The following is a 15120-nucleotide window of genomic DNA, read 5'->3' on the forward strand; positions in this document are numbered from 1 at the left end:
TGTTCGCGGTCCTTTCCATTGATTTTTTTTTTCTTTTTCTATTCTCAAGTTTGAAAAGACATGTGTGTAAATCTACCAATACAATATCGGCATATTGTAAAAGATTTAGATATAAAACTTGCTTTTCAAAACTTCCCCCAAATATATATATTATCGAAAGTAAAGAAAATTTTTTAAAAGTAAAAATAAAATAAGAAAATAATAATGACAATAATTGTAAAACTAAAAAAATTTATGATCCTCAAAAGAACATGAGAAAGACAAGTAAATCCTTAAAAAATAATTTTATCTATTGGATTAAGGATTTTTTTTGAAAACTTTTATTCTCACTGGATATACATTTATATATTTATTTTTTTTTAACCAAGTCCCATTGATTTTGTGCCTTATTCTTGAGCATAAAATACGTGATATAATAAAAAAAAAGCTTACAGCCAAGAACCTCGTAGATTGGAGACGAAATTACTATGAAAAAAAAAAAAAATAAAAATAGAGGTAATTTTCAAAGTTTATACTGTTCTCACATCGTAGTGTCTTACTAGCTATAATACAAGTACGTCTATTAATTTTTCTGAAATGTTAGAAGGAAAAAAAAAATATAAGAAACAAGCACAAACAGAAATGTCAATTTTCCCATCAGTAAATGCATCAAAGTAAAATCGAAAATTGCACTATGAAACTACCATGAACAATTTATAACTCTACTTGTATCGTCAAAGAGCAAAATTTTTATGATTTAAACTTTAATTTCTTCCGGTAAAACTTTATGTTTTTTTTTTTTTTTCACATTTTATAAAATATTTTCAACTGGTCATAAAGTTTATTATCAATAAATAATAATTGATGATAATATTTTTATGTACTTGATTTTTTTTCATTTATGTATTTATTTATTTTATTACTTGGCATACATATATATATACAGTTTTTATAGATATATGAAAAATAAAAATTTCAGATGCCGGACAGTACATGTCATTTGGTTTATCAGCAAATCCACAACGAAGTGTTATGATTGGTGGTGATATTGTTGTTGCATGGGTTGATAAAGAGACACTTCAAGGATATGCTATTGACTATTTTCTAGATGCAAAATCACAATGTTCTGGTGGTAGAGGAAGTTGTCCTGATATACGTATTCAGGTAATTATTTTTTTTTCTTTTCATAACAAAAAAATAAATTATCAAAATTAAATACTAATAACATTATTTTTATTTAATTTAAAAATAGGAAAATACAAATTCAATTCGTTTATTAAATGCGGCAATGGTAAATGGTTATAGTATCGTGACATATCAACGACCACTGATAGCATCTGACGAACTTGATCGTCAAATATTGACAAATGGTTCTCAGGCAATAATCTGGGGAATTGGTCCTCTCAACGAAAGAAATGAGGTCAGCTTTCACACTCATTATTTAAAGACAGATAAATTTATTGAATTTGGACGTGCACCATCATGGAACTGTCCAATGCCTGACACTGAGCCATCACCAACTCAGACAATTGATAATTTTGATAAAATAAGTAATAGTAATAGTAATAGTAACAGTATAAATAATAATAATAATAATAACAACAAACAAGATGTTGCAATAACAACAAGACGACCACCATCAAGATTACCAGCAACACCAGCACCTGCTGCAACTAAAGATGCCTGGGAAATTCCACCGATTCAATGTTATGAGCCTGAAGATGGTGTCTTTTATGCACAGATGGGTCCAACTGGTGGTAAACATGGTTATCCCGCTATAACTGGTAAAACTTTATTGTTCTATTTATTTGTAAAATAAGTGTTTTTTCTTTTTTACAACAGAATATAAAATTTTTTAAATGTTTTATTTTTAGGACACGTTGGATGGGGAATATCTTGGTATATCAATGGTTTACTTATACCTGAAATTAATGTTATAAGAGGCAAAACATATACGTTTGTTGTTGAGGGTGGTGATGATTCAGAAATACCAGCACGTTATCATCCATTCTACATAACTGATGATTCTGTTGGAGGATATCAGCACAAGACACCTGAAGAAAAAGCTGTATGATTTCAATATCAAATGTTTATTGTTTCTTTAATATAAATATTTTATTTTATTTTTCCTGCTTTTTTTCTTACAGAAAGTTAAAATATTTGCTGGAGTTCAACGTCAAAGAGGTTCAGTTCGTGCTATAGGTGTTGGAAGATTATGTAACTGGATACCTGATGAGGATCAGCCATCTGCTGATGAGTTTTCATCATTTGGAGCTTATCAAAGAACTTTATCACTCAAGTGTGATCATGGTGAGCCTGGAGTTGTCACATGGACACCCGATGAAAATACTCCAGATACTGTTTACTATCAGGTACTTTGTCACTCTTATTTTTTGTAATAAAAAAGAAAAAGAAAAACAATTTATTGATTTATTTTATTTTATTTTTTTTGTCACTTTTTTTTTTTTAGTGCTTTACTCACCGTTTTCTTGGATGGAAGATCAATGTTCTTGACAGCTGTGATGTTGCTGCTCCTAGTGAAACCCATGAGATTTATGCGAGTGCTCCATCAAGCCAACAGGAGCCAAGTGATGATCTTGAATCAGCAGGCAGCATTAACGTTAACACCAAGGTAACACCAGCACCAGATTTCTACCAGGGCCAACTGGAACATGGTATGCTCCGGCCTCATCATAATCATCATCAAAACTATAAAAATTATCATCCTAACAACGTCGCAATATCATCACAAATGCTAATAAATAATCCGCAATTAACACGTACATCAATGCATCCTAATGATGCATATAAACGCTTAGCAATGTCTTACATTGAGCCACCATTGCCTAACTCGCCTTATTATAATGGCTATAATATTATAAAAAATAATAATCATAACCATCATAATATCAAGGATAATCAACATCATCATCATCATCAAAATACAATGCTAATGCGTCATCATGTTGGAGAGCATGAAATATCACAACAAAATTTATTTAATTATTATCGAAATGTGCCAAATTCACAGGGTTGGCAAGAAACATCACGTGATGAACAACAAGGACAACAGTCCATAATTAATCCTGTATTTTCAACTAATTTACAATCTCACCTCATTACAGATCGTCAGCAACTCAACTATGGAAATATGAAAACCATGTATCCACCTCCATCATCATCATCATCATCATCATCTTCATCATCTTCAACATTTTTATCAGCACCATCAGCATCATTAGCTTCATCATCACAACCAGCCACAGTATATATTTTTCCAAATCGTCAAACAACAGCAGTAGCACCACTACCACAACTACCACCACCATCATCACCAGTAGAAATGAATAAATCCCCACCGATGATGATTCTTCGACGACCAGGTAAAAGACCACAAATTATTCAACCTGAAGTTATGTCATCACCCCCATTACGTTATACAGAACGTAAAAAAGTTATATATCGACCAACAAAAATTCAACCAACAAATAAATTTATAAAAAATGATAAACAAAAATTATCAACAAAAATTGAATCAAAAATATCGACAGATGATATTAGTGATAATGTTAAACCAGCAAAAAATACTGGTTTTGATCCGGATTCAATTGTTATTGAGGGTGGTTTTAAGCCAATAATTCGTGCTATCGATCGTGATGAAAATATGGCAAGAAGCCAAGATTATTTCCAGTCATACTGGGATAATAATAATAATAATAACGATAATAACATCAATAATAATAATCAGAATAATAATAGTAATAATAATAATAAAAATAGTAATAATAATGAAGATAAAAATATTAAAGAAAATAATTTTGAGCCAATATATTCACCCCAATTACATTCTGAAATTAAAAAATCAAAAAAAAAAGTACAAAGTGGTGGTAAAATAAAGCATCAACGTCTTGATAATATTGATGATATGGACATGGCTGCTGATGGCTTAGATGCATATTATTTACCACCAACTGGAATAAAAAATGATAATAATAAAATAAATATTGGTACATTGATTACATATGATGGTAAAAAAGTAAAGGATTCAAATCTTGCAAGATCAATACCACCAACAATTCAAGATGATAATAAATCACATGATGATATCCATAGTTCAATTAGTTCACACAGTAGACTCACTGATTTACTAAGTAAAACACCACAATTTGGTAAATTTCGTGGTGAATTACCACCACTAATATCAACAGATATAAATACTGAAAATTTGGCTCAACTTGATCCACGTGCTACAACAAAACTTAATGTAAGAACAAAACGATCAACAAATGATCATTATAAAAATTCAACTAAAAAAAATGATGACGATAATGCTCATGATTTTCATGAAGGATCATCAACATTTGCCAGCACTGGACACATATTATTTACCAATCTTGAGTATGTTGCATTAACAATCATCCTGTACTTTGTCCTTTAGAACTTTTTTTTTCTTTTTTTTTTCATCTTTTATCTGATATTAATTTTTTTCGTCTTCTTCTCTTTTTTTTTTTTGTTTCTTTTCTTGAATATATCTTGCTATCGTGCCAAGTCAATCGATCCACAATGACGTCACTTTTTTTAAATGTTTTTTTTTTTTTTGTTTTTCGTTATTCGCTCAACATTTCGTTTTATGTTTTTTCAGTTTTTTCTTTTTTTTGTTATCTTATAAATGCGAAGCCTTCATTGTTCAAATAACTTCTCTGACTTGTTCGATTTTCGCTCTAGTTCCATTATGCAATCCATCAGTCTGTCGTTCTTTTGGTATTATTTATCTTTTTATATATAGAGATAGAAATAAGACTTCATTCAGCTTCATTAATATTTTGTTTTTTTTTTTTTTTACTGAATATACACGTGGCCTGAGTGATTATTCAACAAAATTTTATATTTCATTTCTGGGTTTTTCTTTTTATTATTATTTTTTCAACAACATTTTTTACTGCTATAATAATTAAAAGAAAAAAAAATTAAACGTGGTTGTTAAGTTTGCAGATGTATTTGTAAATAGTTTATAAGTTTAGTTTGATTTTAATTATTAAAAAATATGTAACTGACTGATCATAATGATTTTTTGGATAAAAAAAAAAAATATAAACAATACATATATTGTTCATTTGCTATTGTTAATAGTACAGTAATGTTATTTCTTCAGTTGCATTATTATTTTCAGTTGTTGTTGTTGCTGTTGTATTGTCATTTACAAGATAATCATATTTATCAAAATCTTCCATTGCTTCTTCAATAAAACTACTATCAGGCTCATTTATATTTGCTGATTTTGATGCATGTTCTTGATTTGGTAAGTTACTCCAAAATTCATTAATTTTATCATCAGCTGATGTACTTGTTTCAATTAATGGTGTAGTTTCAATATTCGTCAATATACTTGTTGGAGTTAAAACATTTTGTTCATTAATTTTATCATCAGCTGATGTACTTGTTTCAATTAATGGTGAAGTTTCAATATTCGTCAATATACTTGTTGGAGTTAAAACATTTTGTTCAATTGTAAAACTTTCATTATTAAATCTCCAAAGTGAAAATTTTAATACTTGAGATGACAAGTTGTCCAATTTTTTCGGTAAATATGACAACATTAATTCAACTGGTTTATGTGGTGTGACAACTCTTTGTAAATACTTCCAAACAGTTTGTGTTTCTTTTTTTTCCTCCAATGCATAAATATTTATATCAATAATAATCACAAACACAATAATAATTACAACTTTTAAACTATCATATTTTAGTACCATACTGAATTTTTGATAAACAAGAACTGAAAAAAAAATCATTTAATCAATAATTTAATTAATGTCATTAGAAACCTAGAAATTCAATTTTATCGCTGATTCATTTTTTATTATTTTTTACATTTCATATTCTTGATAACGAAAAAAAAAAACGACCTGAATGGGAAAGAAAAAAAAAATGAAATAATAACAACTCTTTGTTCAATTAGATTTTTATTTTTTTATTGCTGTTTAAAAAAAAAAAAAAGGAAAATTAAAAATCAAACAAACAAGTCTTATGAAACAATCATCATGTTGACTACTGTACACAATTGATTTCAATCACTGAGTAATATCATCATCATATTTCATCTCATTTTTAATTTTATAAATAATTTAAAAAAAGAAAAAAAAAAAAAAAAATTATAACTGATACTGTATAAGAAAGACAAATTATTATTTATCCTAAATAATTAAGAAATAAATTTTTATAAATAGTGCCGCAAGCTATTACGTAGCATCATGAATAAGTAACTATCGCACAATCGCGGCACAAATTTTACATAAAAAAAAATTAATCGAAATTATGTATTAAATGATTTTTTTAAATAACTAACAATATTTTGAGACGATAAAAATTATAATATATATTTTTATAATTTCATTATTGATTTGTTTTTTGTTTTTTTTTTTTTTGTGTCAAATCATAAATAATAATAATTATTATTATTATATTAAACTATAAAATTATAAATAATAATGGAACAATTTTATATGGATAATTAAAATAATTGAAAATATTTTATTTAAAAAAAAAAAAGTAAATAATGATTGAATTAAATTTAAACAACAGGTTGATGCCATACAATTTTACCACCAAGACAACCAGATACTAAAAGACAATGTCTTGGTGAAAATTTAGTACTAAGTACAGTATGTGAATGACTTATATTTGTTGCTAATTCATGTAATTGAGTTGGTTCATTATTACCTGCAACATAATTTGATAATTCTTCGCATTCATTTGAAAATGATAATAAACGTATACCATAACCAAATGGTGAACAAATAAGTCTACCATCAGATGAAAAACATAGTTCTTTAATATATCCAGATCCAACATTTGGTTCTTCAATAAAATGTGTTAATCTTGACATATTTTGATGTATTTTATGATTTCTTGGTATGGCATATGCTGGTTGTTGTCCAATACTATTTTGTCCTGGTTGTCTACGATTATTACCAAGTATAACAACAGTATGTGATGCTCTTGGTGATAAATTAACATTAACATCAACATCACTACTTGGACGTCTAAGCCAATTTCTAGTATCACCAGTAGTATAATAATCACGTTCACGTTCACGTCTTGATCTTGCTTCTCTAATAGCAACTAATGCCTCCCAAATATCAGCTGAACTAACATGTAATTCAACATTTGCTGTTGGAAAATTACCATTATCAATAATATTACCTCTTCGAAGATAATTAAATGGTCTTGGTATTCTATCATCATTCATTTCATTATTATTATCTTGATTATTATCATCACCATCATTAATTAAATTTCTACTTTCTTGCCTATCTTGTCTATTATTATTATCGTCATCATCATCATCATCATTGTCATTATTATTATTATTAATATAATTTGTTCTACTATTATTTAAATTGTTATTATCAGTAGTTGAATTTATTTCAATAATACCAGCATTTGTTCTAATATTATTTCTTTCAATTCTTCCATGAATATTTGAACGTATATTATTACGAAAATGATTTGTTCTTGATGGTCTTACTGGTTGTGATAATTCATTTGATGATACAAATTGTGATGCACGTGGATATGACATTCTATGAACGATTCTTGAACGATTTGAATTACCAATAACAAATGATGATGTTGTGCCAGATCTTGATGGATTTGCATGACTTATTAAATTAAGATCATCAGATTCTTCATTATTTAATTGACTTAAATTTGAATCATCTTCTTTTGATAATTCAAATGAATTTAATCCTCCACGTTCTTGAATATCATGTATACATGTCCACTGTAATAATTTATATTAATTTTATAATTTTTATCAAGTAAATAATAATAATAATTATTAATAATTGAAATTAAAAATATAATAATTACCTCAGATTTTTCACCAGTACTGACATTTCTTGATAATGCACACCAACCTTGTGGATGTACTTGTAAACTTGATATAACTTCAGCATCATCACCAGTTGGAAAATCAGTTAAAAATTCAACTCTATTATGTTTCCTTGTTTGTGAAAATAAATTTGTAAAATTTGCAGCAACTGGTATTGTTGTTTGTGATAATTGCATTAAACGATACATATTTGGTTTAAAACCAGCAAGATCATCTGATAATGTACTCAATTTTAAATCATGTATTATTATCAAATATCCAGATGTTGTACATATTAACATTTTTGTTGCATCTGGTGTTAATCTTGTTCTCATTAAGCCATTTGTATGAAAAACACGTTTATATTTACAATTATTTTCTGTACCATTTTCTGTATCATTTTCTGTATGAGTATTAATGTCCCAAGTATATATAGCACCATCAAAACCACTTGTTAATAGTAAAGCATCACTTGGACTGTATTCTATATTTTTAACCCAATTTGAATGACCTTCAAGTATTCTTATTTTTTGTTTTAAATTTCTAGCATCCCAAAGTGCAACTGTTCTGTCATCTGAACATGTTGCAAACATTCGTTGATCCAAAAATCTAAATAATAATAATAATTCATTAATTAGTGATATTAAAAAAAAATAACTAGAAAATAATAAATAAAAATGATTAAAATGGCGTAATTACCTGACACAATTAACACAGTCTCCGTGAGCATCGTCAATTGCATGTATAAGACGTCTACTAAGAGGATCAAACATTAAAATACTTCTTTTTTCACAAGCAGCTACCAATATGGACCTGTCAAAATAAACAAATAAATTAATTGATCATTTATTTAATTTTAATTATATATATATATGTAATTACCCATCAGGTGAGTACTCGAGATTGAATACACCTCCATGCATAGCAGTGCCTAAGGTTTCTTTGGAATCCCAAGATGTTACAGGTTGAATTGACGAGTAAAGAGTTTTATGAAAACGATCACCATAACCAGGTGGAAAATTATTTCCCAACTCACGTTGACGTAGCCAATGACCTCCAGTAATTGGTTTACTTCTTACTTTTGGCATTTTATTAATTTTTTTTTTTTTCTATCACTTCACAATAGTTTTTGAAAAATAAGAAAATTATTTAATATAATTTGACTAAGATAATATGAAAATATATATTTATTGTTCAGTTCAAGGTTCAAGACAAGTTAGGTTATGTATTTGGATTGTACTTAAACTTGTACATGCAAATGTTATATACTTGGATATATTATTTATTTATTTTTTATCAACAACACATTTGTACTTGTCATTGAATAATGAATTTAAAATATCATTAAAGTATAATAATACTTGGACAGTTAAAAAAACACAACGTATTGTTATTGTTTATTGGTGAATGTCACTTGTTAAAATTATTATTGTATTATCAATTGTTGTCAAAAAAAAGAATAAAAACATTTAGACAGATAGTACATAATGAACGCCATCTTTGCTTTAACTTGATGGTGTGTCAGAAAGTGAATGAATTATTATGACAATTGTTTAAAAGAATTTGAATTGTAAATGCCATGTTGTGACATGTAGTGAATAGTGTGTTGTGTGAGTAAGAAGCATGGTAGGTGGTCAGTGAGAGACAATAGTGGAGTGGAAAACTAAGGAAAACACACACACACACGCTAATTTGATGAATGACATCTGGCGACTATTTATGTATGTATATGTATTATTTAAATTTATTCATTATTTTTTTTAGTAAAATAAGCAATACAGATTGATTAATAATATTATTAACAGTTGAGTAAATTATTTTGACAATTGGACAAATATGTCTGTAGTAAATACAAAAATAATAACAGATAAAACAAAAAAATAATTAATTCAATGAAAAAGAAAATTTAAGATCAGTATTTTTAGTATTTTTTTCGATCCATTCATCAAATCTATTAGATAAATCATCATTTATGTAATTTCGCCAATCTCCAACTTTTCCTTTACGAATAAAATTCGTATCAGGATCTTTATTTTGTGGTATTATAGCTTCTAAATTAATTGCAGGATTTGCAGCCATTTTTGAAAATTCAAGATGTTTTGCCAGTTCAATTGCCTGCTCATCAGAAATATTTTTACCAAGAAAATCAGCTGTTTTTTTAATTGCTGATAATTGATCACTTTTCATCTCTTCATAAGTCAAGAATAGAATATTCTTTTCATTTCTACGAGTCCAAAAAGGAAGTACATGTTTCCAAAATGGTCCCATCGGTCCTAAAATAATTATAATAATTATAATAATATATAATATTATAATTAACTAATTTATAGATGAATAAATACCATTATCTTCAATGAAGAGCTCAGCAAAATCTTCAAATGTTCCATTTAAATTGTGCAACAGTCTGCAATAATGATAAAAACTAACGCAAGTATCTTTTGGATTTCTGGTAACATAAATCATCTGAAAGAATAACAAAGGTAAATTGATTTATCATATTTTGATTGAATATATTATTCGTTTGTATAAAATCATTATTGTAAATACTTTTGGTGTTTTTTCAGGTATTTGACGAGGCAAAAGTTCCCAAGGTAAATGAGTCTTGACGTATCTTGGTCTTGCCATATTTTCCACTTTCTCAACAGAATTTCCGAGTTGAGAAAAAAAATCTACATACTTTCCACTTACCATGATGCCAGAGGCTCTGCAAAAATACAAAATCAATTAATGCTGGTAATTTAGTAATATTTATAAATGAATAAACAGATAAAAATATTTACTCGAGAAGAGGATTGCGAATTAACAATGGAATTTTTGCTTTTTCATAGTTGCAATCATTTCCAATACACCAAACCATTTCCTGTGCCCAGTGGCTACCTTCAAGATTTATTATAAAGGAAAAAAATTAAATGAGAATAAGTTATTGATGGAAATGTGATACGAAAATATTTTTTACCTGTTCTTGGATATGAAACCATCCATACATCATCATCATAAATTTCCATGTCTCGAATTTTTGTTCCATAAAAAACAAAATGAGGAGGAAGTAAGCAATCACTAGGTTTAACTCTTAAGAAGCTCGACTTTATACCAAACATTCGATCTAACCGTGCACCGACATCCCCATCGACTGTTGTGTAAGTAATTTCCATTTTTTCTTTCGTTGTTTTTATTTGCCTAGTGTTTGTTAAAAATTGTTAAATAAATCGAGGATTGAATCGTTTAAATTGATACGAGATATTTATACGAATATATTTATGAATTTAAAATATATATAGCACGTTGTTTCATAGAGAAAACCATGAAATGACTGAGCTCTACCAGTCACTTCGTTGAGCTCAAAAACTGGATTAAAAATGAAAACCGTCAGAAGACAGAGACTTTCCCCGGTTTATTAACTGTCACTTTATTTGAATTCGATCGTTCTGAAAAAACTTTACTCATATGTCAATGGAAATTAATTTATCGTATACGTATTTCTACGAGTAAACTATATAAAGATCTGTATTTTATGTTATTGATCGAATTTTTTTACGTTATCTTTGTTCCTTACAATTATTTGATAAATACGAAAAATAATATGACCAAAAAAAAATAAGAAAAATACTTTCTTCTTGCGGATTTCACTGGTGAGAAAGTTGTTGACCTCATTAGGTGATCGAGAATGTGATACGAATATAAGCATAATAATTTCGCTTTAGAGTTCTTGGAAATATTTGATACATGAAAAAAAAATTAGAATACCTTCTAGCTTATTTTAAATTCCTGATATAAAACGTAATTATTTTTGAATAATCTAAAAATATATAAAACATGAGTAAAATATAATAGTAAACAATGAATAGCTCTTTGCCTATTCTATGTTCCTGCTACGAAAATTAAATGTTTTAAAAAAGACTTGAAAAAAATTTAAATTATATTAGGTAAAGATAAAATTGAAAAGTAAACTTTGTGTAAGTTCGGATACCTCTTTGCCTCTTCTATGTTGCTGTTAAAAAACTGTAATTTTTTAATATAATACTTCGAATTTATGGAATTAAAATGAGAAATTAAAAATAAATGAAGATAAGTCTGATAAAATACAAAATACCTCCTTGCCTATTCTATGTTCCTGTTCAAAATCTTCATTTTTTTCTATAGAAATTTTAAAAAAAAATAAATAAAATCAGGAAATTATAAAAGAAAAGAGGTATGTTAAATAAAATACAAACTACCTCCTTGCCTATTCTATGTTCCTGTTCAAAATCTTCATTTTTTCTATAGAAATTTAAAAAAAAAATAAATAAAATTAGGAAATTATAAAAGAAAAGAGGTATGTCAAATAAAATACAAATACCTCCTTGCCTATTCTATGTTCCTGTTCAAAATCTTCATTTTTTCTATAGAAATATAAAAAAATAAATAAATAAAAATAGGAAATTATAAAAGAAAAGAGGTATGTTAAATAAAATACAAAATACCTCCTTGCCTATTCTATGTTCCTGTTCAAAATCTTCATTTTTTCTATAGAAATTTAAAAAAACAATAAATAAAATTAGGAAATTATAAAAGAAAAGAGGTATGTTAAATAAAATACAAAATACCTCCTTGCCTATTCTATGTTCCTGTTCAAAATCTTAATTTTTTTCATGGAATTTCAAAAATAAATTAATTGAATTAGGAAATTATAAAAGAAAAGAGGTATGTTAAATAAAATACAAAATACCTCCTTGCCTATTCTATGTTCCTGTTCAAAATCTTCATTTTTTCTATAGAAATTTAAAAAAAAAATAAATAAAATTAGGAAATTATAAAAGAAAAGAGGTATGTTAAATAAATCACAAAATACCTCCTTGCCTATTCTATGTTCCTGTTCAAAATCTTCAGTTTTTCTATAGAAATTTAAAAAAAAAATAAATAAAATTGGGAAATTATAAAAGAAAAGAGGTATGTTAAATAAAATACAAAATACCTCCTTGCCTATTCTATGTTCCTGTTCAAAATCTTCATTTTTTCTATAGAAATTTAAAAAAAAAATAAATAAAATTGGGAAATTATAAAAGAAAAGAGGTATGTTAAATAAAATACAAAATACCTCCTTGCCTATTCTATGTTCCTGTTCAAAATCTTCATTTTTTCTATAGAAATTTTTTAAAAAAATAAATAAAATTAGGAAATTATAAAAGAAAAGAGGTATGTTAAATAAAATACAAAATACCTCCTTGCCTATTCTATGTTCCTGTTCAAAATCTTCATTTTTTCTATAGAATTTTAAAAAAAAAATACCTCCTTGCCTATTCTATGTTCCTGTTCAAAATCTCCATTTTTTCTATAGAATTTAAAAAAAAAATAAATAAAATTAGGAAATTATAAAAGAAAAGAGGTATGTTAAATAAAATACAAAATACCTCCTTGCCTATTCTATGTTCCTGTTCAAAATCTTCATTTTTTCTATAGAAATTTAAAAAAAAAATAAATAAAATTGGGAAATTATAAAAAAAAAGAGGTATGTTAAATAAAATACAAAATACCTCCTTGCCTATTCTATGTTCCTGTTCAAAATCTTCATTTTTTCTATAGAATTTAAAAAAAAATAAATAAAATTAGGAAATTATAAAAGAAAAGAGGTATGTTAAATAAAATACAAAATACCTCCTTGCCTATTCTATGTTCCTGTTCAAAATCTTCATTTTTTCTATAGAATTTTAAAAAAAAAATAAATAAAATTAGGAAATTATAAAAGAAAAGAGGTATGTTAAATAAAATACAAAATACCTCCTTGCCTATTCTATGTTCCTGTTCAAAATCTCCATTTTTTCTATAGAATTTTTAAAAAAAAATAAATAAAATTAGGAAATTATAAAAGAAAAGAGGTATGTTAAATAAAATACAAAATACCTCCTTGCCTATTCTATGTTCCTGTTCAAAATCTTCATTTTTTCTATAGAATTTTTTTAAAAAAATAAATAAAATTAGGAAATTATAAAAGAAAAGAGGTATGTTAAATAAATCACAAAATACCTCCTTGCCTATTCTATGTTCCTGTTCAAAATCTTCATTTTTTTCTATAGAAATTTTAAAAAAAAATAAATAAAATCAGGAATTTATAAAAGAAGAGGTATGTCAAATAAAATACAAAATACCTCCTTGCCTATTCTATGTCCCTCTTCAAAATTTTCATTTTTTCTATAGAAATTTAAAAAAAAAATAAATAAAATTAGAAAATTATAAAAGAAAAGAGGTATGTTAAATAAAATACAAAATACCTCCTTGCCTATTCTATGTTCCTGTTCAAAATCTTCATTTTTTCTATAGAATTTAAAAAAAAAAATAAATAAAATTAGGAAATTATAAAAGAAAAGAGGTATGTTAAATAAAATACAAAATACCTCCTTGCCTATTCTATGTTCCTGTTCAAAATCTTCATTTTTTCTATAGAATTTTTTTAAAAAAATAAATAAAATTAGGAAATTATAAAAGAAAAGAGGTATGTTAAATAAAATACAAAAAACCTCCTTGCCTATTCTATGTTCCTGTTCAAAATCTTCATTTTTTCTATAGAATTTTAAAAAAAAAATAAATAAAATTACAGAAGTAAAAAAAAAAGAGGTATGTCAAATAAAAAACAAAATACCTCCTTGCCTATTCTATGTTCATGTTCAAAATCTTCAATTTTTCTATAGAAATTTTAAAAATAAATAATTAAAATTACGAAACTATAAAAGAAAAGAGGTATGTCAAATAAAATACAAATACCTCCTTGCCTATTCTATGTTCCTGTTCAAAATCGTCATTTTTTCTATAGAATTTTTTTAAAAAAATAAATAAAATTAGGAAATTATAAAAGAAAAGAGGTATGTTAAATAAAATACAAAATACCTCCTTGCCTATTCTATGTTCCTGTTCAAAATCTTCATTTTTTCTATAGAATTTAAAAAAAAAAAATAATAAAAATTAAGAAATCATAAAAGAAAAGAGGTATGTTAAATAAAATACAAAATACCTCCTTGCCTATTCTATGTTCCTGTTCAAAATCTTTATTTTTTCTATAGAAATTTGAAAAAAAACAATAAATAACATTAGGAAATTATAAAAAAAAAGAGGTATGTTAAATAAAATACAAAATACCTCCTTGCCTATTCTATGTTCCTGTTTGAAATCTCTATTTTTCCTTCAGAAATTCAAAAAAAAAATAAATAAAATTAGGAAATTATAAAAGAAAAGAGGTATGTTAAATAAAATACAAAATACCTCCTTGCCTATTCTATGTTCCTGTTCAAAATCTTTAT

At 26.2% G+C, this 15120-nt stretch overlaps 3 protein-coding genes across 6 annotated transcripts in view; 1 reads left to right on the forward strand and 2 right to left on the reverse strand.

Annotated features, from left to right (window-relative positions):
* LOC122855320 (protein Skeletor, isoforms B/C) overlaps positions 1–4542 on the forward strand; it is a 136372-nt gene extending 131830 nt beyond the window's left edge. For 3 of the 4 annotated variants that reach the window (XM_044156604.1, XM_044156593.1, XM_044156613.1), the window contains 6 exons: positions 959–1143; positions 1232–1763; positions 1854–2047; positions 2127–2351; positions 2450–2654; positions 3105–4542. In XM_044156604.1, the coding sequence (XP_044012539.1) occupies positions 959–1143; positions 1232–1763; positions 1854–2047; positions 2127–2351; positions 2450–2654; positions 3105–4417 (2654 nt within the window). In that variant the 3' untranslated portion in view covers positions 4418–4542. The remainder of the gene's footprint in view (positions 1–958; positions 1144–1231; positions 1764–1853; positions 2048–2126; positions 2352–2449; positions 2655–3104) is intronic. The other variant, XM_044156620.1, reaches the window with a different exon arrangement.
* A 1497-nt stretch (positions 4543–6039) lies between these two features.
* On the reverse strand, positions 6040–9370 carry LOC122855537 (DDB1- and CUL4-associated factor 10). The gene is made up of 4 exons (XM_044156980.1): positions 8735–9370; positions 8552–8665; positions 7852–8461; positions 6040–7762 (listed from the first exon to the last, which is right to left on the reverse strand). The coding sequence occupies exons 1-4, from the start codon at positions 8938–8940 to the stop codon at positions 6551–6553; spliced, it is 2142 nt and encodes a 713-aa protein (XP_044012915.1). The 5' UTR covers positions 8941–9370; the 3' UTR covers positions 6040–6550.
* Positions 9371–9689: 319 nt separating this feature from the next.
* LOC122855939 (luciferin sulfotransferase) lies at positions 9690–11493 on the reverse strand. The gene is made up of 5 exons (XM_044157649.1): positions 10809–11493; positions 10633–10729; positions 10400–10556; positions 10195–10315; positions 9690–10125 (listed from the first exon to the last, which is right to left on the reverse strand). The coding sequence occupies exons 1-5, from the start codon at positions 11002–11004 to the stop codon at positions 9737–9739; spliced, it is 960 nt and encodes a 319-aa protein (XP_044013584.1). The 5' UTR covers positions 11005–11493; the 3' UTR covers positions 9690–9736.
* Positions 11494–15120: the final 3627 nt, after the last annotated feature.

This window comes from Aphidius gifuensis, linkage group LG1, assembly GCF_014905175.1.
Source record: "Aphidius gifuensis isolate YNYX2018 linkage group LG1, ASM1490517v1, whole genome shotgun sequence".
Lineage (NCBI taxonomy): Eukaryota > Metazoa > Arthropoda > Insecta > Hymenoptera > Braconidae > Aphidius > Aphidius gifuensis.

What these genes read in the sequence shown, in the direction of transcription:
- LOC122855537 (XM_044156980.1), bottom strand. Translation starts at nt 8,940, where the DNA reads ATGCCAAAAGTAAGAAGTAAACCAATTACTGGAGGTCATTGGCTACGT. An exon ending in CTCGAGTACTCACCTGATGG is followed by an intron (nt 8,666 to 8,734) that starts GTAATTACATAT and finishes TTATTTTGACAG; the next exon opens with GTCCATATTGGTAGCTGCTT. An exon ending in GACTGTGTTAATTGTGTCAG is followed by an intron (nt 8,462 to 8,551) that starts GTAATTACGCCA and finishes ATTATTATTTAG; the next exon opens with ATTTTTGGATCAACGAATGT.
- LOC122855939 (XM_044157649.1), bottom strand. Translation starts at nt 11,004, where the DNA reads ATGGAAATTACTTACACAACAGTCGATGGGGATGTCGGTGCACGGTTA. An exon ending in GGTTTCATATCCAAGAACAG is followed by an intron (nt 10,730 to 10,808) that starts GTAAAAAATATT and finishes TAAATCTTGAAG; the next exon opens with GTAGCCACTGGGCACAGGAA. An exon ending in ATTCGCAATCCTCTTCTCGA is followed by an intron (nt 10,557 to 10,632) that starts GTAAATATTTTT and finishes GTATTTTTGCAG; the next exon opens with AGCCTCTGGCATCATGGTAA.